Genomic DNA, 26,147 nt, shown 5'->3' with positions numbered 1-26,147 from the left:
TCTAATTCTGGCCCCTTGTCACAGGCAGGGACACCAAACACAAAAAGTATTTTTAATTAAGAGATGAAGTTTTCCAAGGCATCTCGTGACACATTTCACATTCCTGGGGTTGTGTCCGGGTCACAAAACTCTTGGGAAAACACATGGGGTTAAAATTCAGGGGTTTGGCTACAGGGGACACGCGTGTGTGTGGATCAGTGTCCCGGACACCGGGAGCTACCGGGGACCCCCCTGCTCCCCTCGGGGATCTCTCTGCCCTCCCCGGGGGTCTCTCTCCTCATTCCCCCTCCTTCCCAATTCCTCCCGGGGGTCTCTCTGCCCGTTCTCCCCACCCAAGGGTCTCATCAACCCCTCCAAGGGTTTGTCCTTGTCCCCTCTTCCCTCCTCATGGGGTCTCTCCTCGTTTTCTCCCCCTCCTCTCGTGGTTTTACCGACCCTTTCTCGGGGTCGCCCCTTGTCCCCCCGGGGGTATCACCCCCCCAAATTTCCCCGGGGGTCTCTCCGCCCATTCCCCCAAATTTCCCCCGGGGGTCTCTCCGCCCATTCCCCCAAATTTCCCCCGGGGGTCTCTCCGCCCATTCCCCCAAATTTCCCCCGGGGGTCTCTCTGCCCATTCCCCCAAATTTCCCCCGGGGGTCCCTCTGCCCATTCCCCCAAATTTCCCCCGGGGCTCTCTCTGCCCATTCCCCCAAATTTTCCCCGGGGATCACTCTGCCCATTCCCCCAAATTTCCCCCGGGGGTTTCTCTGCCCATTCCCCTAGTTTTCCCCGGGATCTCTCTGCCCTCCCCGGGTGCTCCTCTCCCCATTCCCCTATCTGGGGTCTCATCCACCCCTCCCCGGGGTCTCTCCCCGTCCCTCCCCGCTCCTCCCGGGGTCTCACCGACCTTTTCCCGGGGTCGCCCCCTGTCCCCCCGGGGGTATCACCGCTCCATCCCTGGGGGTTCCCCGCCCCCAAATTTCCCCCGGGGGTCTTTCTGCGCATTCCCCAAATTTCCCCCGGGGGTCTCTCTGCCCATTCCCCTAGTTTCCCCCGGGGGTCTCTCTGCCCATTCCCCCAAATTTCCCCCGGCGGTCTCTCTGCCCATTCCCCCAAATTTCACCCGGGGGTCTCTCTGCCCATTCCCCCAAATTTCCCCCGGGGATCTCTCTGCCCATTCCCCCAAATTTCCCCCGGGGGTCTCTCTGCCCATTCCCCTAGTTTTCCCCGGGATCTCTCTGCCCTCCCCGGGTGCTCCTCTCCCCATTCCCCTATTTGGGGTCTCATCCACCCCTCCCGGGGGTCTCTCCCCGTTTTTCCCCCGCTCCCCCCGGGGTCTCTCCGCCGCCCCTCCCCCACCGAGACCCCCCAGGCCCCGCCCCCGCCGGTGGGCGTGGCCCGCGCGCGCTCCCCCGCCTCACCCGCGCGCCCTCCCCTCGTTACCATGCAGATTTATGCGCATACATTTGCATGCCAATGAAGCCGGGGTGAGGGAGGGAGCGGGTCGCGTTCAAAATGGCGGAGCGGGGCGGGCGCGGCAGCGGTCACAGCAGCCTGGACAAGAGTATCACTCTCCCGCCTGACGAGATCTTCCGCAACCTGGAGAACGCCAAGCGCTTCGCCATAGACATCGGTAACCGGGCGGAGCGGGGGCTGCGGRCAGGGGGCGGCGGCGGGGAACGGGCGGCGGCTCCGGCCCCGCTGAGGGGAGCAGCGGGGGGCCGGGCCGGGCGCGCGCGGGGCACGCTGGGAAGTGTAGTCCCCCGCGAAGCGCGGGGCAGCGCGGGTGGGCGCGAGTTCACTACAGCTCCCGGCGGGCTGCGCGGCTTGGGGGGCTGCGGGGTGCACGACGGGAGTTGTAGTCCCGGCGCCGGGTGCCGGCACGGCGCGGCTGGGGAGCGGCACTACAGGTCCCGGCGGGCCGCGCGCGGGTAACGGGCCGCGGGGAGCCGGGCGGGGCGGCCCGGYCGGGGCTGCCCTTGGCGGCCAAGGGGGGACAGGGAATGGCCCGGGGGGCACGGTCGAACCGGCYAGGAGGCGGCGGGGCCGGGGGRCATCGGCTGTATCCCCTCAGAGCGCGCCGGGCCCGGCCTCAGTGCCCCAGGTTCGAGTGCGGAGCCCCCCCGGCCGCCCCCCGCCCCAGGCCGCGGCCCGCGGGATGCTGCGTGAGCTCCTTCAGCTCCTGAAACCGGGCTGGAWGAGGCAAAAAGGGCTGGGGACGGCGGCTGTGGCACTGCCCGGGCAGGGCAGAGCGGCTTTAGGGCTTGGCCTGGGTCGGGGGCTGTCACTGTTGCCTCAGTCACCCCCAAAGACACTCCTGCCCTGTGCATACGCCCCAGCACCCAACATTCCCGATTTCCCACATCCTGAGCCGAGGGACAGGGTGACACATGTCAGGGTGACACCTGCGCACCACAGCCGGGAATTGTGCAGAGACAGGCTGAGCCTGTTCCCAGTTCCACCCGTGCAGGGATCAGCAGTCCTTCTGTGGACGTGCACTWATCCAAAAGTGCCAGTTCACGCGTTTTCCTTCCGTCCTACAGCCGCAAGGACAGTGGAACTTTTTAGGAGAAAAGCCAGGATAACGAAAACCAAGCCGKGTGAACACTGCTGTGTGTGGTGGACACTCAGTGTTACAAAAGAAAAACAGTGATAATTTTCACAACTATGTCTGCATAACTAAACTTCTTCTACAAATAAGACAATATTATATCCTGATGCACAACACATAGCATCTACCTTTAATCTCTGCGAGAACTAACACTACAGTATGTGTTTAACACACACATAGCACTCATCTTAATATTTGCAAAAGCCAACACTATAATATGTGTTTATAACAGCGGCAGTGGGAAGAAAACCTGTACCATAATAGAGAATCTTGTGGTGTGACCAGTTACTCCAGCCCCTCAGAAAGTGCTGGTTTCGTGCCTGTTAAAATAACAGCCGGAACTGGCCCTTTGTGCGGGTCAGCGTGGAATTAGAGGCGTGGGATTAGTTATAAAACCTAGTTACATGTCTCAGCTGGTGTTCTGAATGGATTTAAGTCTTTAAAAACTGGGAGAGGAARGGGATAATGCATCAAGCATGGATCTACATGCCGTGGATCTGGTGAATTGCTGCAGCGCCTGTATCATTGTCACTGTAAGGAATGTGACTTTCCAAGAGAGGCTTTGTGATTCTTTGGTTTGGAGCTGTGGTAGGAAGCTTTTTCATAAAAAACTCTGCAACCACTCACCTTTTAGCAGAACAGACTGTGGATTTTGTCTACCAGAAACTTTAAAGCATTGGCCGGGACACTGAAATCAGTTCCAAGGTCAGAGAAGCTTTATTGCTTTTGTTACTATAAGTGTGTGTTCGTGGTCAATCTACGTTGACCTCACTTGGTTGCAAATATTTTTCTCCCACTGGTTGCAAATATTTTTCTAGTAAAAATACTTGAGCGCTGTGGCAAGCTGACAGTGCAGTTATGAAGGCAAAGCTGTGCATTCTAAGGATTATCCTTCACTTGTATTGCTTCATTTCTTGATTATTATAGGGCAGGAAAGTGCAGTGAGTTTAGCCATTATTTAGGATCTAACATTGCCAGGTTTTTATTTACATTCAGGACTTTAATGTTAACCCAGTATTTAGTCACTGTTACACTCAGACCTGGAGCATTGAGCAATGTGCTGGAAAAAAGTGAAGTTATCCAAAGTAGCTCCAGAAATTCCCTTTTGCAGGTCAGATGAAAAACAGGGCAAGGGGTTGARTTCTGTTTCAAGGGGAGAGTTGAAAGTTTTATTGCCATGAGCAGACTGGAGGCCAGCAGAGGCTGATGAGGCTGCTGTGCTCCGACACGCACATTGGTAATATCTCCAACTGCTGTGTGCTTGAGAAACATCATTCTGAGCATTCTTTACCCCAAAGCCAGGAACAATCTTGCAAAATAGTTATTCAGTACACAGAGTCGTTTTCCAAACATCCATGAACTTGCAGAGCTGTCCCTAGAAGCAGGGTGAGAATATTATTTAGGTGTTGCTGCTGAAATACTCTGTGCACGTGGTGGGGCATTGCTCAGCTGTGGCAAACCGGCTGAGAAAATCCTGGTACAGATCTGGGGRGTTCCATAAAGCTTCCAAATGAGGTAAATAAAAGCATTACATGTACTGGCCTGGCTCATTAAGAATTTCCTCTGCTCATCTTCGTCCCACATCAGTTGGGCACAAGCTGAATTTGTGGAGCTTTTCCCTCCTGTGGTGCTCTGAGGGTTAACCAGGCCAAGCAGTTCCTCAACAAAGGCTCTTTCTGCATTTCCCTGAATTCTCCCTGGCTTTAACTSAGGAGACCTTGAGAACCAAGAGCTGACATAAACATAAGATCTGTTGTTTGCTCCAAGGTGAGGCATTAATCATAACTTGTCATCTCTTTATGAACAGGTGGTTCATTAACCAAGTTGGCTTATTATTCAACTGTACAGCACAAAGTGGCCAGAGTGAGGTCCTTTGATCATTCTGGAAAGGTGAGAATTYCACCAGGGATCAGCTGCATGTGACTGACTCACAGGAGTGAGGTTCTGGACTGGGTAGAACAGAAATTTTTTACAAACCCATCTAATAACTTGTTCTATATAAAATTTATTGGGAAGTGTTTGTATTGTCAGGTACTGTTTGAAATTGTTATTTTCTAGAAAGGTAATCCTGTAAAAGAACCCTCCTCCCACAGAACTTTCCTGGTGCAGAGGGATTTCATGCATGTCTGCTGCATGGGAGAATTGATTATCTCAGCTTAAGGAGAATTAAGACCTGTGAAACTCTATTCTTCTGTGACTTAGCTTGAGGTGTTAGGTGTAATGGCATTATCACAGTTTCAAGGGGGAAAAAAAAAGTATTCATGTTCAGTAGTTTGGCATTTAACCTTGTTTCTCCAAGAATGTTCTCTGAGAAATCCTTTTCTCTTTTAAAGGACATAGAAAATGAACCTTTATACGAAATATCTGTTCARGAGGAGATTACAGCTCGACTTCACTTCATTAAATTTGAAAACACTTACATTGAAACCTGCCTAGATTTCATCAAAGACCATCTTGTCAATACAGAGACAAAAGTCATCAAGGCCACGGGTGGTGGTGCCTATAAATTCAAAGACCTTATTGAGAAGAAACTGGGGTTGAAGTAAGTGGAACTGTTTTTTTTTTCTGTAAAGAATTAACTTACACCTACTCCCATCTTCTAAAAGCTTCTATTATTTTCCTGGGCATGCTCAGAGGTAATTAATGTGACAGTCATTTATTGTATAGCTCCTGCCTAAACTTCATGCAAAGGCTTTCGGGAGAATAAAGGGCAGCCCCATGAATTTACAGCCTCATAAATTTACTGTTCAAACATCCTTATCAAACACCAAATACKAAAACGCTTACACTGAAAGCTGCCTAGATTTCATCAAAGGCCATCTTATCACTACAGAGACTGAAGTTATCAAAGCTGCAGATGGTGGTGCCTATAAATTCACACCTTCTATAATACAGTTGTAGAAAAAACATTAATTTACCCCAAAATTACACATCACTGGGTGCAAGCTTCAAGGCATSTCTCCTGCTGTGGTCTGGGTAGTACATTCCTCAACCCCTGAGGGCCTGTGCTCATCTTTTACACTCTCTTTGCAAATTACTCACTTATCCTGCWAAATTGGACTGTGTTATCTGTTTTTTCAGACCAGCCCCATTTAGTACCTTATTGGCTGTTATTTTTAATCAATTAACCAAGTCAGGGAGACAGTTTCTCCTCTTATCTCACGTGATGCACCTGGCTTTGGCTTTATTTGGTTCTGACAGACTYAGTTGGTCCCCAGGTCCAAACCAGCAGCAGCTTCTCCAACCTGGCACACACAAATCATTCTGTAATAGTTGAGATGTGTGTTTGTGCCTTGTTTATGTGTCTTCAACAAGCCTCAGGATATTTCATGGAAGAATTTTCCCTAAATCAGTAACAGTCCAGAGAAACAGAATTTCACAGAAGTCAGTGTGTGTTAGCTGACTTGTCAATCATCTTATCTAAATTTTGTATCAATTCCCARACTCCACACTGGGAATATGTCCTGTTATGAATCCTGTTACTCTTGTGAGAAGTGAAAACACGCTTTTTCTGTGTTTGCTAATCCTGATTTGTAGGCTCCTCCCAGTCCCTTGAATCTGTCATAAACAWGTGCTGAAATGTGGAGGGGGCATTTTGTGCTTTATTAGGAGGCAGGAGAAGAGCAAATTATTCCATGTTGGGAAATTGTTTTCTGAGGTTAATTTCCAGCTAAGCTTCCTGACCTACTTTGTGGCAGGGGTGCACAGACCATGAAAGGAGCAGGGCAGGAAAGAGCAATGTAAACAAGCAAACAGGATTATTTGTAGTGACAACATGATTAAAGTTACTGTGTAACAGAACTCCAGCCCAGAGTTCTGGCATGGGAGGGGAGCACCAGACCATGTGCAGATGGAGGTTTAGTGTTTCCAGGGAGCTGGACTTGAGCCACGTGGTGTGAAAATTCTGGTCTGCAAAGTCTGTGTAAACTGCTGCTCCAAAAGCAAACTGCCTTATCAGCAGGGCTGGGATGTTTATTGAAGGTTTTTTTCCTCCCCCTCAGAGTTGATAAGGAAGATGTAATGACTTGCCTAATCAAGGGGTGCAACTTTGTGCTGAGGAACATCCCCCATGAGGTGTTTGCATACCAGAAGGATTCAGACACAGAATTTCGGTTCCAGACAAACCACCCCAACATTTTCCCCTATTTGCTGGTGAACATTGGCTCGGGGGTCTCCATAGTGAAGGTGAGTGGTGGCTGAAATGCTTTGTTGGAGATTTAATAAAGGTGAGCTGAARCCTCTCACCTCTCGTGTTTCTTCTTGGGTAATGCAAAGTTTAAAAATCAAAGTGCCTTTTAAAAATTTTATTTATTAYAGAGTTATGAATGCTTTTCCATTCACTATTTTTTTAAAATCACATTTAATTTGGTGTTTAGAGAAGTTGTTACATTACCTGATGAGGATAAAGGCTGTCAGATCAAAGTGATTATTGATGTTTGTTTGTTTTGTTGAAGAGACCAAATTTAATGTCTATATTTACCATTATTAGCCAAGAATTAAATACACCACAAGCAGTTCTGGAAATATTTGTAYGTGCAATGTGCCCTTCTCACCTGCCATTTCCACAATGAAAGGATTCCACCTACACTGTTCCAAAACCCTGCACATTCACATTTATATGTGTGTTAAACATTATAACAGGACTTTCTAAATAAATCTGCYTTGTTGGATTGACAGGTAGAATCAGAAGACAAATTCGAATGGATTGGGGGCAGCTCAATTGGAGGTGGAACCTTCTGGGGTCTTGGAGCACTGCTCACCAAAACAAAGGTATCCAAGTGTCTCATTTAAGGGGGGTGGGATGAAAGGAAATGCTGGGAGAAATCTTGAAATGTTGGMGTGTTAGATAACAAGGCTGAGTCCTGGACTTGTATTCATATTTTTGACACTACTGATGCATAAAAGAAATGCAAAAAGATACTGGTGGAATGTAGGGACAAGAAATAGAAGATTCTTACTGTGGCCAAAAACAATCCTGCTTGGGGCTCAAGGACAAGWGGTGTTTGTAATGCAGAGAGGAGCCTGCTCAAAGTGACCTGGTAATTTTCTGTCCTCTTTTCAACATCAAAATGCCAGCCCAGTTCCTGCAATATTGTCTGCAGAAGAAAGCAGGGAGCACACAATTGCTGCAAAATGTCTGGGAGCAGAGAGCAGGAATTTTGCCTCATGTTTGGTTTCTGGTTGCCAGCATGAGTTTAAATCCTGAGCTGAGGATTTGCCAGAACAAGGCCAGACTTAGTCCTGCCCAGCCCAGCTCTTTCATCATGCTGGGCTCCCCAAAGAGCCATGTGCCCCAAAAGAGTGTCCTAAATGTCAGCAGTGTAGGAAAAGCTTCAGTTACATCTGCACCAGATAAGAAAATGTCAAGGGGAGGGCACTACCTGGGTTGTGCTTTTTGTTTGATTCTCCTGAAGAAGAAATCTTAAAACATGACAGTGCCTGGTGTTAATTCTCTCTGGGTTTTGTAGAAGAAATTCAAGTTAGCAGAGTTATAAATTAAGTATTGGGGTAATGCAGCTTGCCTGCAAGTTTAATTTCAGGGACACTGACAGATTCTGCAGCAGTAAAGGCACGCTGAGCCTTTTTTTGTCCAACTTACTAYTTTTTATGCTTCAGGAAGACTTAATTCTGTTTTCTCTTAGTTCCTGTTTTTCTGACTTCCAAGATATGGAATGCATGAGGATTCTGACTCTTTTATATGTTCTGATCTGCCTTAGTTTCCAGGGGAAATTTAACAAAATATCTGCAGATATGAAAGAAAATGATTGTGTTTTTCATCATTAAAGGAGCTCTACTTAAAAATCTGTTTGATTAGATATGGACTCTGGATACATCCTTGTGATTGAAATAATCTGGCTGGTAGGGTTAATTCTAAGACTGGTTTTAGTCAGTAAAGATGCTGCAGAACTCCTAACTGTGCTTCTCACCCCCAGAAATTTGATGAATTGCTKCAACTGGCCTCCAAGGGCCAGCACACCAACGTGGACATGCTGGTGAAGGATGTGTATGGAGGTGCCTAYCAGACCCTGGGGCTCAGTGGGAATCTCATTGCCAGCAGCTTTGGGAAATCCACCACAGCAGACAAAGGTATGGGATGGAAAGGATCTACCCAACCATCTCCTCTGTCCACTTGGGAATCAACTTTATACTGATCTCACAAGTAGAACTGAAAATAATCACCAGCTCCTTTCGTGATCTTGTGTTTTGGCTGCACAAGATTGATTAAAAATACTATCCAGTACTGCTTTATAAGCAACAATTTGAATTTTCAGCTTGGGATTGCCCAAGTCTGGGAAAAATAAAAAAAAAATGCTGTCTGGTTAGCTCAGGGTTAATTCATTCCTGTGGGAAATAGATGTGGCTTTCTGGGCTCCAAAAAGGCCCTTTGGCAGTGATTTATTACAATTTGCAGTTTATTTGCAGTATCTTCAGGAAATACAGTGCATCTCAGGCCAAGAGGGCTGGATGAACTCTCACCCGTAGTTCCTAGAGAGTAGAAATGGATTCTTGCCATCCAGGAAGTTTTTTTTCCATAAATGTTTTGCTTAGACTTAATGAGGGTTTTTTTTCCCACTGATGTCTCCAATCAAATCACACTCCTTGTTTGAAGTGCATTTTATATGTGAGATTTTTGCAGGGGGTAACATTTTTCTTCTCCACACATAAAGAAAACTGCTCAAACCCAGGTTTTTTTCTTTTCCTTTTGGGGGTTAGAGGGAAAAATTCTGTTTGCTTTTAAAGACAAGGTGAGCTGGCTTGTGTAGTACTCAGAAAAGCACAGTGCATTGGAGCTTCCTCAGCTCTGTRTAATTTCCTTTATTCTTCCTTCCCTTTCAGAATTTTCCAAAGAAGATATGGCCAAAAGTTTGCTGCACATGATCAGCAAYGACATTGGTCAGCTGGCCTGCCTCTATGCCAAACTGCACAACCTGGATAAAATCTATTTTGGAGGTTTCTTTATCCGGGGCCACCCCGTCACCATGCGCACAATAACCTACAGCATCAACTTCTTCTCCAAGGTAAGGGAAACACACGGGGGTTCCTACAGCAAAGTCACCTTTTAGTTRTTTTTCTAGGCTGTTGGGGTASYTTAATAAATWAATTTGYACATGAAGTAAGCTTAGAAGGCTGCACCTTAGGTATGTAAGGCAGGGATGTGTCGTGGGAGGGGTAAAATCAATGTGAAATGCCTGGGAGTTGTGTCTGGCCCTTTTTCTCTCTCCCTGTCTCCCTCTCGCTCTCTTTTTTATTATTTTTTGATTGACAGTCTGCCTTGTAGCTCCAAGTAATGAGTTTTCACTGTGTTCTTAGATAGTCGCCATCATTATTCAATTCCTCTTGCTGATTTGCATCTTTCCACCCCCAGGCAGTGCAGTGTGGGGTTGTTCTGCTGAGACAGTCAGCATCAGTGGGGTTTTTGTTATTAAAAAGAAAATCAAACCCCAAATCAACCAAGTAGAAGTTCTTTGTGGGTTTTGAAGCTGTGGAAAATACTGAAGATTTTTGACTAGGAAAATGGTCCAGTCCAAAAGCTCATTAATGGTTGTTACAKGTAGATTAGTCCTGCACTTTTTGGCATTTTATGGAGTAGGTGACACCATTTTTTTTCCCATCTCAGTGCTTCATGCAAGAGACTCCTGTGTGCTGCTTTYCCCCTCTTTATTTCACCATTGTTGTCCTTTTCTATGAAACTTYGTTGAGTTCCAAGAAAATGATTGCAAAACCACAGCTTTAGGTTGTTGTAAGAGACACTTTAGCAGGGATTCAAATCCAAATCTCCCTGGGAGCTGGAGCTGCTGTGGCTCCAGTCAGGATGAGCTGTTCCACAGTCACTGCTGAATTCCTTGGAAAAAGCTGTGTCTCACCCACCCTTGGAAAGCTGAGGGGCCCTGCTGGGAGGATGGAGGGTTCTTTCCCCCAGCATTCCTGAATTTTATATTAATAATTAAATTATTTGGATAAGGGAATGTCTGTGTGGTGCTGAAGGGCAGTGCAATGAAATAAAGATAACGAGCAATGTCCCAAACGTGTTGGCTGCAGTGGTACACACTGAACTTGGAAATCACAGCACCTTGTATTTCCAGCCTGTTCAAGCAAGAGGAGTTGAATATTCATGGAATGATGCAGTGGAGTTTTCCAGGGAAGGCCTTAGAGCTCTCACCACTGGTGCATGGGTGTTTTGCAGCTGTTTGATAACTGGGGGATGATGTGTGTGAGCAGCTCCTCCCCGAGCTGTTCCAGCAGTGCCATTAAAGTTGCTGAATGTGTGAGAATGTAGCACAAATGACTATTACCATCATCTAGTTGTTTCTATTAAATTAAAGTGTGAAACTAGTGACAAAGAAGTGCCTGTTAGCCCTCAGGGACCATCCAATTGCAATGTTTCATATTGTGGCAGGGAGAGGTTCAGGCATTGTTCCTGAGACATGAAGGCTACCTGGGAGCCATTGGGGCATTTTTAAAAGGAGCTGAACAAGACAGTAAGTACAGCACTGCTCTGTTCTGTATATGCTGTGTTCTGGAATGTCAGTGTACTGTCCAAGTTTCTCTTTAAGAGGCTGCATGTAAGCTGTTGCCTAAATAAATCCATTTGGCACTAATATAAACACAGATGCTGGGCTTTGGTTTTATACATTCTGGCAGGGACATCCTAATTATTGCTCACTGGATTTCCTGCTCACCTTTGAGAARGCAGCAGGACTGGGCTCTTCTCTTCTCTGCACTTCTGCAAAGAGCAGTCACAGCTCTAAATCCAGCTGGGGGAAWTGTGGGTTTGGAGAACTTTTCCCCCTTGTAAAGAGGCCACTTCTGAATTCCTTTTAATGTACTGAGGAAGACCAGCATCTCCAAACTGTGTTTGAGAGTAAAAAGCCTCACAGAGGAGACCCTGCTGTCCAGATTCCTTGGATATAAGGTGCTGTGGTGGAATTCTGCCTGATTAGTTTTTCCTTTCCCCCATTGATGTACTGGCAAGCCAGGCAGTACATTGGTTACAGTGGCACAGCCACAGGCTCTTAATGGTATTTAATTCAGTAAGTATCAAATACACCTCCAAAAATAGATTTGGAATTCTTTTCCCAGCCATTTGATAGAGATGGGCAAGGAACCAGCTACTGAGGAATTAGAGACATTGCTTCTGCAGCATGTACTGTACATCTGAGCTCTTTAAACCTTTTCTYAAATAAAGCAAATTGAGAAATAACTTCAGTGTTTCTCTAAAACTGACATTTGTGCTGTGAGAGTTCTGTAATTCTATTTTGTTAATAATGGATCTAGATTTAGACATAAGAAATGCTCAGTGATAGTGCTTTGAAGGCATGCTGATTAATGATAAGGAAATGGGGTTAAAAAGAATGGTTTAGAACTTAAATTGTCTCCTGTCTCATTCAGGTTGAAGCTCTTTGGAGCAGGTAATTCACTGAGTGGTTGAAACATTCCTTTTGGGGGTTAGARRGAAAAATTCTGTTTGCTTTTAAAAACAAGGGGAACTGGCTTGTGTAGTGCAGCAGCTGCTGAGAGGGATGCTGGCTCTAGACTCACTCACAGGAGTATTTCCAGTTTTATTTTCAGTTTATGTGTGTCTGTGTCTTTCTCTTTTCTAGATCCAAACCAGTACAGCTGGGGAGAGAATTATGCTGGGAGTTCTGGGCTTATGAGCACATCCCCTGATGTTTACCCCATGCAGAGAACAMGGAGTGGTACAGTATGTGCTGTCTTTTCTAGCCCTGTGTGTGTTCTCTTAGCAGTGCTGACCTGGAATAGGTGATTATCCTCCAGCTGGTCTCCTCTTGCCCCTGGGACTGCTGCTTGCCCAGAGAAGTGACCAATCTGGTGTCTGGTGTGGTGTTGTCTTGTGTCCTGTGTGGTGTTGGATGGAAGGACTCATAAAACATCCTGGCTGCTGCTTTGTCTCATTYTGCTTCATCAAAGTGAGGGAATGTTTGGTTCTTACCCTTCCTCTGGAGCAGCTGGATTTTGCTGCAGCTGAAAGAATTCAGAATTTGGAATCTGTTCCACCATTAAGCAGTGTTAATTTGCTTCCTGTGAGAAGACAAATATGAGATTGGACAGAAGAGCACAAGCCCAGTCTTCTTTTAATTCACAGGCAGTACAGCAATTCTGATTTCACAGTGGATTATTTTCACACTGGATAATTAATGTCTGTAGGGTGGGCAGGGATAAAATAATCCACAGAGGGAACTGGATTATTTATGATGACCTATAAATCTGTGGCTGGAATTCTGCAGCCCCTGTATTAATTTGATTCATTGTGAATTAATTTCTGAGTGAGTTCTAATCCATCTCTTTCCTTTTTCCCCTAGTTTGACATGCTGGAAATGGACAGATTGGAGAGACCACTCGTTAATCTGCCACTTCTGAAAGACCCCTCCACCTATATCCCAGACACTGTTGACCTCACAGATGATGCCATGGCTAGAAAATACTGGCTCACCTGCTTTGAGGAGGCACTGGATGGGGTAAGAGTCACAAAACAGTCCTGTGGGAGTGACATGGGTATTTAGCAAACAAACCTGTGAAGCAGCATGTTTGTCCTGTAAAATATTCCTGCTGTGTCACCYCTCTGGAAGTGCAGCCCCTCTTTCCCTGTAACAGAGGCACCTGACTTTGTCCCCATCTCTTAAGGAAGTGCTTGGCCCTTCAGAGGCAGAAATATTCTTTTGTAGTGCATTTTTTTAGCTTCTGAAAGGTGTTTTCAAAGCATTTTCTCTCTTTAATGGCACTTGGACCTCTCTGTACAGAGCTGCAAGCAGGACAGTTACACAACCACAGGCCAGAGCTCCTTGGGTTGTTCCTGCTCTGGGAACAATCCTGCTGCCTTTCCATGGGAAGAGCACAATTGAATCAGACACAAATTATTTTTTCTGCACTGAAGCTGATTCAGGCATTTCAGTGGAGTAAACAAAAAGAGAACACAAGGGGTCGATGTGCACCATTAAATTTCTGCCTGTTTTTCCTTTGGTCTATGTGCACTGCTGTTTTTTCCTCTCCTCTAAGTACTTAGAACTTGTGCTTTAATTTCTGAAAACCAGTCTAGAAAACAAACAGTAAATCTTTTAGGATGAAAAGAGGTATTAAAATGGTTGTTTACAATTTGGAATTAAGGGGAAGCAGGGAGGTGCTGTGTGGGAGGGAGCAGCCAGGCTGCAGGCACAGAACAGGGAGGCAGATGGAGGGGTTATTGCTCAGACTGAACTTCAGATAAGATAAGGAGGAAAAGTTAATTTGGTAACTCCAGCATTGCCTCATTTCTCTGCCAGGTGGCAAAGAGAGCTGCAGCCAGTCAGCCAGACTCYGTGGATGCACAGGAGAGAGCTGAGAAATTCCGACAGAAATACTGGAATAAGCTCCAGACACTCAGGCAGCAGCCCTTGTAAGTGTGGTTTTATTTTCCCTTTTGCTTCACTTGCTGCTTCTGTTGAGCACAGTAAAAGCCATCTAGAGCTAACCAGGTTCTGAAACAGAGCAAACAAAGCCAAGTAGGCTGAAGGCTTGGAGTTGTTGTGCCAAWTATTAGACCCTCTGCACAGAGCTTTAGGATTTCCTGTGTTGGCATTGAACAGATAAATTATACCTTGGCAGAAAATTGGTTATGAAAAAATTGTGTATGGTTATTAAAAATAGCAGCAAGTTAATTCAAGTGTCTGGCCTTGGTCTGAATGTTCTCCCTCTCTATATTTGAATAATCTTAATTGGAGATTTATCCCTCAGAGCCAGGGTTTAGCTCCTGTGGCTTTCAGCTTTAGTGCTTGTGTGAGGRGCTGTGATTTACAGAGGAAATGGGGAAAAAGAACTTCTTTTGTTTGAAGTAATTGATTTGGTTTTGTTCCCCTTCTCTCCTTTCAAAGTGCATATGGTACCTTAACAGTCAGAAGTCTCTTGGATACAAGGGAACACTGTTTGAATGAGTTCAATTTTCCAGATCCTTATTCCAAGGTAAGTTCAAGACACTTTTCCAATGCTCTGAAACTTTGTACAAGCGATGGCTCAGAGGGGAGGGATTGGGAACCAGTCCTGTGCTGGCTGTGAGCTACTGGGGAATGGGACATAAACCCCTTCACCCAAAAAGGCTCCTGGAGAGGATCATGATAACCAAAAATATCACCTGACAGTCCTGAGAAGCTCCTGAGCAGTGTGTGGTGGCTGTCACCAGGCACTGTCACCAAGCTGTCACCAGACACTGCTCAAACTGTCTCTTCTTTGGCTGCTTTTGTCACTTGTGAGATGCTCAGCACTGGCTTGGAGTGGACACAATGCACAGTTAAAGCCATTCAGTGCCATTGTGCAGCTGTTTTCCCTCTGTGTTTTGTTCTGGGACATGAAGGGGTTGGGGAGAGGACATTTTGARTCAGTATTTCTCAAAAACAACTTTCTGTGGATCCATTGCTCACCAGTTGTTTGTGTGACATAAATAACAAACACCAGTGGCTGGTCTGAGACTTTTTCTCCTGATTATTGACATATTTCTGTAAAATACAGAGAAGGTTTTCCCTGGCTGCACCATCAGGTGGTATCTTCACTCTGAGGAAGGGGTGAAAACATGAGTGAGGTGGCTTTTGCTTCTGTTTGTGTCTGATAATTCAGACAAGATACTGCTACAAAAAGATCTTGGTACCCAGAATAATTTTAGATTTTCTAAGGAAACTCACCGTGAGTAACTCTGATCTCACTGAAGACAGAGCAGAGAAAGATGGAGAGCTGCTAAACATTTGGGACGGTGCAAAAAAACCCAAAACAAATCACCCTTCAGATTTTGTGGCACTGCTGGTGGTGATTTCCTGGGATCGATCGATTATATTACTGCTACATTAGGTTTTTGTGTGTCCACTCTCCCATTCCCCAACTTGTTCAAGATCTGTTGCACCTCTAACTTGCTAAGAAAATAGTTCTTGGGCTATAGATCATATCCTAGCAGTCAGGAAGCTTTTTATTAGAATCCAGCAAAGTTTTTTCTTGGTCTTGACACACTGATARCTGTAATTGGTTGGTCCATGAGAGGCCATGAGCACAGAGGAGATGCTTGAACATGGTCTTGGGACTTAGACAGCCAAGGATGGGTAGGAAATGCTTTTCTGTAAATGCAGTGTTTCCTGTCTGTCTTACAGGTAAAGCAGAAGGAAAATGGAATAGCCTTAAAGTGTTTCCAGAGTGTGATCGAGTCCCTGGATTCCCTGGACTGGGAGGAGAGGCAGTTTGCACTGGTGAAAGGACTTCTGGCAGGGAATGTCTTTGACTGGGGAGCAAAGGCAGTCTCAGAGTATGTGTTCCATCCTTTAACAGCATGCTTTAAGCTACACAATGTCCAGTTGTGGGGTTTTTCCTAAAAAAAKCATTCCCCAATCTCCCCATCATCCTTTGTGCAGCACTGTCACATCCTGCAGCTGATTTAAATCATGACTACATTTTRTAGTGGTTTCAGACCCAAAAACATCTTTTTTATCTGTATCCTACTGCCTGCAAACTTTGCTGAGGCCATTTTCTTTTAGCATCAGAGCTCTGATTTAATGTCCAGCTGAGCCTTTTGTTTTTAACATGAACCCAAAATACATTCCCCAGTCCTGGAACCCAGGACACTCCCAGCATAAGCAGTGCAGTAAAATTGTYAGGCATCTGCTTAAAGAAATGTTTGAATTACACTGATGTGAGGTGGAGGTGTTGAACTGTGTGCCCTTTGTTTCTCTCCTTTTCCAGCGTTCTGGAGTCTGAGCCACAGTTTGGGTTTGAAGAAGCCAAATCAAAGCTCCAAGGTATGGGGAGATCCATGGTTGGAGCTGGGTGTGAATGAGGGAATGGGGTGGGAATGTTTGTGGGGTTCTAWTGAGGAATCATTAGTGCTTGTCAGGGTTATCTCAATGCAGATCCAGAGGTTGGGTTGATAAGAATGAGTGGCTGTTGCTAAGAAATGCTGACACTGCTCTGTCTGTGCCACAGAACGTCCCTGGTTGGAAGATTCCTACAGCCAGTGGCTGCAACGACTGAAGGTATGACCTTGGGTGGCCCTAAACCCACTAATTAAACACCTTAATAATCAAATTGCCTTGGTAATTGTGGGGTTTGAAGAGAACTCTGTTCAGACAACTCAGAACAAATCCTAGTAACAGTCCCAGCAATTCACCATAAAGAAAGGAATGAAGTAATTCCCACAGGAGCTTCAGGATTGGAACCCAGCTGCTCCAGAGCCTCCCCTCCTTTTTAGGGCATTTATTTCCATTTATTTCCCTAAATTTAAAAACCTGGGGCCAAATTTAGTGTTTGAGTTGTTCCTCCCTCTGAGTAGCCAACCGAAAACTGGTATTAATGCAGGAGCTTGCTGGAAGTAATTAACTTATCAATTAGCAAAGGGTTTTTTTTTCCCCCATGTGATCTCTTTTACCATTTAATTAAAATTAATTGAAGAGCTTTTGTGCCTGTGTAAATCTCTCTGTTGGAAATGGCAACAGCCTAAAGGTTGGGGATGAGCAGACTCTGGCAAATCATTACATGCTCCATCCTAAAACAAAGCACCAGCTAATCTTGTGTAACAGGAATAATTAGGGAACTACAAGCACTGTCCTGTCAGGTTTTTATTAGGAATTAAGCATTTTTCACTTCCTGTGCTGGTATGAACTGGAGTGAACTTCAGTTCTAAACATCAGGTTGAGAACAAAGGAGAGGTTAATGGAGAGCAGGCACTACCTTTTCATTTTAGGCTGTCACTGCCCCCACAGTCCATCCTGCCCTTTCCTGGCAGAAGGAAATCCTGTTCAGCCAGCACCAGGCTGGCTTAAAACACCCTCCAAGGTATGTCCAGCTGGCACCCAGCTTGTTCAGGATCACAGCCTGACTCTGCAGTTAGGCCTGGCTTGRATTGGCAGCTSRAGYTTTTACTGCTGSAGTTTGARTCTCAAACATAGCTGTGTWAAACCCCTGTGCAAAGRCACCATCAGGGAGCCCCATTKCTCCTGTTTGGAGTTCTGTTTGTGTGCTGGGAGTTTGCTGCTGCAGAGCCCCAAAAGGTGTGAAATGTGAGGGTTTGGAGGGGTAGCTGTAAATAACAAACTGTTCCCTGAGGTGAGTGATGCTCCATCCTGAATGCATTGGTTTTCTCTTGCAGGAGGGTCCCCCTCATAAATGTGCCTTAATTTTCGCAGATAACAGTGGGATAGACATAATTTTAGGAGTCTTTCCTTTTGTCCGAGAGCTCCTTTCTAGAGGGACAGAGGTGAGTRGTTTTCCTTGAGAATTCCTATGGACTTTTGGTAACAGCTGGAAGGTGTCACTGCCCACCAGCAGGACACTTCTCTGCCAAACTGGGAATAATCCAAACTCCTGCAATGCCAGAGCCTGACTGTGCCCTCTCCTGGCACCTTTCCCCAGGTGATTTTGGCCTGTAACTCTGGCCCTGCCCTCAACGATGTCACCTACAGCGAGTCCCTGATTGTCACCGAGCGCATCGCGGCCATGGACCCCGTGATCCAGTAAGCACCACATCTGTCCCCCCTCCCTGGGGAGAGCAGCACCCTGGGCACAGCCTGTGTTTGTATCTCATTGCTCAGCAGCATCTGCAACCTGCAGCCTCAGCCCATTTGCTTTCATTATGGTGAAAAATGTAGGAATTGGACCTTTCTGGYACGCCCATAGTTAGGTTTCTTGTTGTGTCTTCCCTGACAAGCACTCAAGCTGCTCCACCAGGAATTTTCTATGTTAATCGAGGCAAAGCCATGTCTGTCACATACAGAATATCCCAGGGAGAGCTTGCAGGGCTGACTGTGCAATCCTTGTGCTCAAGGAWACATTGTGTTTCCTGGTGAAGGCCTCTGCAAAAGAGGCTGTGACATTTCTGCTTCCATGGCTCATTCCCAGATGTGCAGAACTCTGCTGAAGCAGCTGTTTAATGTTTTCGTGTTTTTAAACACAGCTCTGCACTGAGAGATGAGAAGCTGCTGCTGGTTCAGACGGGCTCCAGTTCTCCGTGCCTGGATCTGAGGTACGTGGGCAAAGTGCTGCTGTGTGGTTTGTGTCCCTCAGCTGCAAGGATGGTCAGAGGGCTGGCTGTAGAACATTCCAGCCACCCTTCCCACTGGGAAACACTTCTGCACACCCATTAGGAGTGTGGATTTACAGGCTTGCAGGACTGCTCAGCCCTTAGAGGTTGTGGCCCTTAGGGGGTGTGTGTTTTCAGGACGTAGCCAGGGGCAGGTCCAGGTATGGCTGATGTCACATCCTGCAGGTGGCCAAAACCTCTGGGTCAGAAACATCATTTCRCTTTGTTCAACCTGCTCCCTTCTGATCAATTCCTCTGTTGGAGACAGAGTCTACCTGGTCAAAATCCCAAGCTGGGTGCATTTAAACAACATTTCAGTTGATCCCCTTGCCTTTCAAGTKCTGCAGTTTGTGGGCACCACTGACTCCTGGCAGAATCCCACCTGGCAGCTCAGAGCAGCCCTGGGCTGTGGCTGCAGGGGTAGATGTGGCCATGGGTGTGACCAAGGTGTGGCTGAAGCTGCAGTTATGACTGAGGTGTGACCATGGGTGTGGCCAGGGTATGGCTGTGGTGTGACTGTGAGTGTGGCTGTGGTGTGACCATGGGTGTGGCCGAGCTTTGACCATGGGGGTGGCTGTGATGTGACCATGGGTGTGACCGTGGTGTGACCATGGCTATGGATGAGGTGTGACCATGGGTCTGGCTGTGCTGTGACTGTGGGTGTGGCCGAGGTGTGACCGTGGGTGTGGCCATGGTGTGACCATGGGTGTGGCTGTGATGTGACTGTGGGTGTGGCTGTGATGTGGCCGAGGTGTGACCGTGGGTGTGGCCGTGCTGTGACCGTGGGTGTGGTTGTGGTGTGACCGTGGGTGTGGCCATGGGTGTGGCCGTGGGTGTGGCCGTGCTGTGACCGTGGGTCTGGTTGTGGTGTGACCATGGCTGTGACCATGGCTGTGGCTGTGGTCTGGCCATGGGTGTGGCCATGGTGTGACCCAGGGTGTGGCCAAGGTGTGACCATGGGTGTGACCATGGATATGGCCGTGGTGTGACCATGGCTGTGGCTGTGGTATGACCATGGGTATGACCATGGGTGTGGCTGTGGTGTGACCATGGCTGTGACCACGGATGTGGCCAAGGTGTGACCATGAATCTCCCTGTGTTTCAGCCGCCTGGACCAGGGCCTGGCCGTGCTGGTGCGGGAGCGGCAGACGGACCTGGTGGTCATCGAGGGCATGGGCAGGGCCATCCACACCAACTACTACGCCGTGCTCCGCTGTGAGAGCCTCAAGCTGGCCGTCATCAAGAACTCGTGGCTCGCCGACCGCCTCGGCGGCAAAATCTTCAGCGTCATCTTCAAGTACGAAGTGCCCTGTAAATGATGGAGCTGGCACGGCCCATGGACTTGCACTAGTTTTACTTTAACTGTAAAGAATGTATTTTTATTACAACAGGGAAAAGAGTTCACAGGAAATTCCGTATTTATATTGTGCTTTTGTGACTTAAAAAGCGACAATATGATTCACTCTATAGTCTACACACTCAAATATATATATGTATATCACTCATTGTTTMTTTTGGTAAGTGTTTATTTTAATGCTGCAGTATTTGTGATGAAAAGACTTTATTTTTTTGTTCTGTGAGACATTCATATAGAAATATATTTAAATGTCAATGAAACCTTTTTTTATACATCTCTGCCTACTCTGCCAGCAGTGACACAGCACGTACCAAATGGTTTTTAAGTGCTAAGTGAACCTGACGTTGCATTTTCAGCTTTTACACTTACCTAAATCTCTCCTGCTCTGTGCAGCTCAGTTGATGGAAGGGCTGATCCACCTTCTCACCCYACAGACATTGCTCAGGCTGTGTCTGAGCCAGAGCTGTTGCAGTCTGAGATAAGGACCAACCCTGGTTTCCCAACACCTGGAATTCCTAACTCTGTTTTTATTCCCATCAGCAGGTAGGTGGGAGGGAATCCTGCAGCTACACCAAATTCCTTCACAGCAGCTGAGTCTCACTCAGTTCCCCTCTCAGGGAATGTGCAGGATTCAGGATCACCCAGYTGCACCCCCTGGTTTGTGTTGCCTTCAGTTATCCCTGCTGGGACTGACAAGGATTGGTGTCTTTGTTCCTGCAGTGCAATTACAGCCATTCCCAAGGAACCCAATTTGCTTTTTCCCTCCTTCAGCTGTGCAGTGCAGAAATGGAGTGGTTTAACCACCAATTTGCCCTGACACTTACATGCCTCAGTCATCCCAGCTCTGAAAGGAAAAACAGCTTAATGAGGAAAGTGTTTAACATGCAGCTGAGAAAACTGCTCCCCTGAACTTGCAGCATTCTTTGAGAGCAGGGGAATGATGCAAAACGCCCTCACATCTCCCCTTGCAGGGGCACTGGGGCTGTGTTTGACTCATCCCCACCCTCCCTCCCTGCTCTGCCACTGATGGATTCCCACTGAGAATCCTCAGTGTTTGGGCAACGAGAACAAAACATCCTCTGTCACCAAACACTGACCCTTGTCCTGTGACGGGAAGGGACGAAGGACAAGCCCTGCCTGGCACTGTGTAATTCCAGTGGTTTCTTGGGGGCAGGGGCTCCCCTGCTCAGGTTTGGGGTGCAGGGAGGGCCTGTTTGGGGTTATACAACAGCACTGTCAGTTCTGATTCAGGAATTGCCTTCCCAGGAACCAGCACCTCCTGCTCACACAGGGCAGGATCAGGCTATTTCTAGCTGAGTGCTTAAGCTGTTGCTCCTGATTACAAGAGACAGACAAGAGCTTTAATGTTCCACGACAGTTCCTCACACAGGAATTAGTAGCAGAGGCTTCACATTAACCTGTCCCCAGTCACTTCCTCCTCCAGGCCTTCATGGACTTACAGGGTGAACRTCTAAGATAAACATGGATCCACCATCCTGGCCAGCTCAGCTCYACTTTAGCAATTTGTCAGTTCCACTCTACCCCTTATCAATGTAAATTCTTCAAGGCACTTAATTTCCTTCTGTCTGCAGCTCCACCACCACTGCAGAAGTGCTCTGTGTGYAATTAGCAAACTAACACTCTAGACTAGCAGAAAAACATCTTCCTACACTGATACAGCTCCTATGACGTGGCACAACCCTAACCCAGGCCCATTCCTGAAGCAAAAAATCCTTAAGCATTTGCCTTCCCTGAGGTCTCCTGGCTCTGTCTGGCGGGTTCTTTTATGCGTAGACGAGTGCAGATTTCTTCTGTGAAAACAGAGCAACAAGATTTCTGAAAGAGAAAAAGGGAGAGAAGGCCGTGGGTGGGGTGTTCATGGATCCACCTTTTTCCATGTGCACCGTGGTGCGAGGGCTGGAGAACAGGAGCACCCAGGGGCATTCACACACACTGGGGGAGTTCTGTTCTTTGTGTTTTCCTTGTCCAGTGACTAAAGAGCAGCCATCGCTGAGAATAAACCTTTTATGGATCATTTACTGCCCTCTCTGACATCCAGAGCAGTGCAATGCGATTTGATTCTCTTGGGGTTACGGAGAATGTTATTTCATATTCTTTTTTGGGTGGGCAGGGGGTTATTTTCTTACTGTTCAGGCTCCAAAGCCACCCCACAACCCGAGCTGGGAAATTTTGGTGCTTTAAGGAGAAACTGCTCAGCCTCCTCTCACCCCTGCCCCACTGCTTGGCTTTCCTTGGAAAACCAAAGGCAGGCTGGAAACGCTGGTGCAGGAAGGGACACAGAGAGGTGGGACAGGGACCAGTGCCCACCCTTGGTGACAGGAGAGAGACGGAGAKAKGGKWCKGGGCTCACCTTGGTGACGAGAGGGACACAAGGAGGTGGGACAGGGCTCAGTGCCCACCCTGGTGACAGGAGGGACACRGGGAGGYRGGACAGGGCTCAGTGCCCACCTTGGTGACAGGAGGGACATGGGGAGTCAGGATAGGGCTCAGTGCCCACCCTGGTGACAGCAGGGACACAGGGAGTTGGGCCAGGGCTCTCCATGGTCACAGGAGGGACACAGAGAGGTAGGACAGGGCTCAGTGCAGGGCTCAGTGCCCACCCTGGTGACAGGAGGGACACAGAGAGGCGGGACAGGGCTGAGTGCAGGGCTCAGTGCCGGGCTCAGTGCCCGCCTTTGGTGACAGGAGGGACATGGGGAGGCGGGACAGGGCTCAGGGCTCACCCTGGTGACAGGAGGGACACAGGGAGGTAGGACAGGGCTCACCCTGGTGACAGGAGGGACACAGGGAGTCAGGACAGGGCTCAGTGCCCACCTTGGCATGCGAGGCCGTGCGGCGGCTCCTGCTGAAGAGCTCGGCCAGCGCGGCGAGGATGCCGAGGGCGAGGCCGATGCCCAGGGTGAGGAAGAGCCCTCCCAGCGCCGGCAGCTCCAGCGGCCCCCAGTGCTCGCGGCTGTGGCGCAGGCAGCTGCTCTCCCACCATTTGTTGCGCAGGTAGTCCAGGTCGCCCGACTCGCGCAGCTTGAGGATGGCGATGGACAGAGGCTTGGTCCAGGGGGAGGCTGGGCAGGGGAGAGGGACACACAGGAGGATGGGAGGGCTCCCAGCGTGGGTTGGTTGTGCAGGGTTAATGGGTCAGAGGGTCACTGAGCATAGCAGCCCCAGCCAAGGGCTTTTCCTGGCCAGCAGTCCCCCTGCCCTGGCCACAGAGGGAGTGAGGTCTGGGGGATCGGGGCAGAGCAAAGGTGCTTTGGGAAGAACAGGAACAAACTGGGCACTGTGTCAGGGATCTGCACCCTGGGGCCAAGGCAAAGCCAAACACAGCCCCAGGAACCCAGCACACCCCCAGGAGATGGAATATTTGTGAATTAAGGTTCAAAGTGAGAGCCAAGGTTAATTCCCCACGGAGCAGTGACCCTGCCCTGCAGCATTCCCAGCCTGGTCACCCTCGGGCCCTTCTCTCCCCCAGGGAGCAGGGGACAGCAGAGGACTCACCCTGGCTGGTGGCAATGCCAAAGCCCCTGGCCCCGATGAGCTCGGGGGCCCTGATGAGGTTGCAGTGGCGSGCGGCCGCCAGGTCCTGCGAGATGGACTCGCCGATGAAGGCGTAGTTGGAGTCCATCACRCGCTGCACGGCCTCCTGGTAGGTCTTGACCAGAACGTGCTCCCTCCTCTTCTCCATGTACTCATAGATCAGCTGGTGCACCGGGTTCTTGGAGTTCTGCAGCCCAAAAATCCCGAGTGTCAAACTCAAGTTTGGCAACAAACTCAAGTTTTGGTGAAACAACCACCAAAAAAAAAAAAAAATCTGCTGTACATGCAAGGCTTGTTAAAATAATTTGGAGAAGAAGATCACTTAAACCACATGTGACCCACTGCCAGGGCAGACTGTCCCCAACACAGGGGACAAGATTCACACAGGGCACAAGTGTCAGAGATGGCAGTTGCTGCTCGAGGTACACGAGAGCAGTCCTTGATGAGCAGTAAGCTTTTAAAAGGAGAATATGGAATAAAAACAGAGCTCTGTGCCCGCTTCCCTTTGAGAAGAGGTGCAGGAAGGCATGAAATAATGATATTATTTGAAGTATTGCAGGAAAACTGAGAGAGGCAGTGGTGATGAGGTGTTGTAGGGGTTATAGGGTATGACCTGGGTGATTCCCCCAGCCCCACAGCCCCCAGGGTAGGGGCACAGTGAGGTTCTGTGCACCTTGAAGTAGTAGAAAGTCGAGGAGCCCTCCAGSGTCCCAAACTCCAGGTTCCTCTGCTTGACCAGGTCCTCGAAGGTCTGGATGGGGAGCTGCTCACTGCCGGCGCCCAGCAGGGCCGTGAAGTTGGCGATGTAGGCGGCCAGCAGGGCCAGCGTGAAGAGCCACCAGACCACGGCGATGACCCGCACCGAGAGCGCCTGGGGCCGGGGGGTGGTACCTGCGACACCAAAAATCACAGAAAATCACAGTAAATCAGAATAAATCACAGAAAATCACAATAAATCACAGTAAATCACAATAAATCACAGGGGCCGGAGGCAGAGCTGCAGATCCCAGGGTCAAACTGCAAACCCTGCCCTGAAGGGACAGCAGTAACCCCAAGATACACAAACAGCCAGGCCATGGTCAGCTGGGGCACTGTCCACAGCTGTGGGTACAGCAAAAAATGCATTCCCCAGCTGGAGGAATGCATAAAAAATATATATAAAAAAATATATAAATATATATATAAAAAAGATATAAAAATATATATAAAATATATATATAGATAGATTAAAAATATAATATATATAATATAAAATATAAATAACATACATAAATATAAAATATATATAAAATATGTTAAAAATCATATATAATATAAAATATACATAATACATAAATAGATAAGTATATAATATAATATATAAGAATAGGCAAAATATATAAAAATACATAAAAATATAACATCTATAAAATGTATAAATATGTATAATATATAATAAACATATAATATATAATATATGCTATATAATATATAATATGCAATATATGATTAAATATAATATTATATATATATATAACATATATAAAAATATCTAAACCAGTTGGGAGGGTCAATGCTGCCGGTGTCCCTGTTGAGACACCTTTGTCCCCTAAAGCCCATCACAGAGGTGTCACAGAAGGAATTTTAAAACCCCCGCTGCTCCCAGAGCTGCTGTGTCMCATCCTCCCCTCTCACCTTGCAGGGCGAGCGCTCCCGCCCCAAACCAGAGGCTGTTGAGCAAAGTGAAGTGATTYTCCTCGTTCTTGGGCTCACTCCATTCACAGGGGCTCAGTCTGTGGGAAATGACAGCATAAAACCACACATTCAGAGGGAAAAAAATAAAAATAATCCCCATCGAGAGAGCTGATGTTCCTCATGGGGAGATCCTACTCATAATGYTGGCTTAATCTGACAGGATTTGAGCTTTCTTAGCCCTTGTACAACACTTGTACAGGAGGTTCCTCAAAGCAAAATGCTCCCTGGGACTTTCTAATCCCATCACAGGTGAGAAAGCCTTGAACAAAATCTCTGAAACAAAAGCATTTGTACCTGGCAACGAGGAAGAGGCAGAAGCTGGTGAGCAGGTAAGCAAATAAAAGAGCAGTCCAGGTTTCCTTGCTGAAAGGAGCCAGGAAGTGGAAGAAGGACATGTCCTGGGAGGCCGAGTCCTTGCGGAGCAGGATCCCGATGCCGGTCTGCAGGAAGGGCGTGGTGAAGGACACAACCTCCTCCCGGGCTGAGGTGACGGTCAGCGGGGCCAGGGCAATGTCAGCTTCCTGCCAAGAGACAAAAAAACACTCAGCCACCCGGCCCAGGGGGCTGTTCTATCCCTCAGACATTGCCATTCTTCAAACGTTCCTGTTCCTCAAACATTTCTATCCCTAAAACATTCCTGTTCCTCAAACATTTCCATCCTTCAAACATTTGTCCCTCAAGCATTTTCATCCCTCAAACATTCCTGTTCCTCAAACATTTCTGTGTCTCAAACATTTCCATCCCTTAAATATTTCTATCCCTCATTCCTGTCCCTCAAACATTTCCATCACTCAAACATTTCCGTCCCTCAAACATTTCTGCCCCTCAAACATGGTTGGTGTCTGGTTGGTGTTTGGGGGTTCTGGCTC

The 26,147-nt window shown here is 47.7% G+C and overlaps 2 protein-coding genes across 2 annotated transcripts in view; one reads left to right on the top strand and one right to left on the bottom strand.

Annotated features, from left to right (window-relative positions):
- Positions 1–1,457: 1,457 nt before the first annotated feature.
- Positions 1,458–20,215, top strand: PANK4 (pantothenate kinase 4 (inactive)). The gene is made up of 19 exons (XM_057384518.1): positions 1,458–1,612; positions 4,398–4,480; positions 4,924–5,132; positions 6,592–6,775; positions 7,268–7,360; positions 8,524–8,677; positions 9,428–9,609; positions 10,989–11,070; positions 12,193–12,293; positions 12,913–13,068; positions 13,870–13,982; positions 14,458–14,545; positions 15,715–15,866; positions 16,301–16,356; positions 16,541–16,590; positions 17,703–17,810; positions 17,966–18,066; positions 18,507–18,575; positions 19,738–20,215. Exons 1-19 carry the CDS (start codon positions 1,495–1,497, stop codon positions 19,949–19,951), a joined length of 2,313 nt encoding a protein of 770 aa, XP_057240501.1. The 5' UTR covers positions 1,458–1,494; the 3' UTR covers positions 19,952–20,215.
- Positions 20,216–20,322: 107 nt separating this feature from the next.
- The window catches only part of LOC130584504 (probable glutamate receptor), a 13,190-nt gene continuing 7,365 nt past the window's right edge, over positions 20,323–26,147 (bottom strand). Inside the window, exons 6-11 of the mRNA XM_057384519.1 lie at positions 25,573–25,799; positions 25,219–25,316; positions 24,218–24,435; positions 23,506–23,731; positions 22,825–23,072; positions 20,323–21,825 (exon numbers count right to left, since the gene is read on the bottom strand). Coding sequence (XP_057240502.1) covers positions 21,724–21,825; positions 22,825–23,072; positions 23,506–23,731; positions 24,218–24,435; positions 25,219–25,316; positions 25,573–25,799 — 1,119 coding nt within the window. The 3' untranslated portion in view covers positions 20,323–21,723. The remainder of the gene's footprint in view (positions 21,826–22,824; positions 23,073–23,505; positions 23,732–24,217; positions 24,436–25,218; positions 25,317–25,572; positions 25,800–26,147) is intronic.

This window comes from Malurus melanocephalus, unplaced genomic scaffold, assembly GCF_030028575.1.
Source record: "Malurus melanocephalus ecotype Western Australia unplaced genomic scaffold, MMel_1.1 scaffold_714, whole genome shotgun sequence".
Classification (NCBI taxonomy): domain Eukaryota; kingdom Metazoa; phylum Chordata; class Aves; order Passeriformes; family Maluridae; genus Malurus; species Malurus melanocephalus.
The sequence above is the reverse complement of the archived record's forward strand: the minus strand, read 5'-3'. Positions and strand labels throughout refer to the sequence as shown.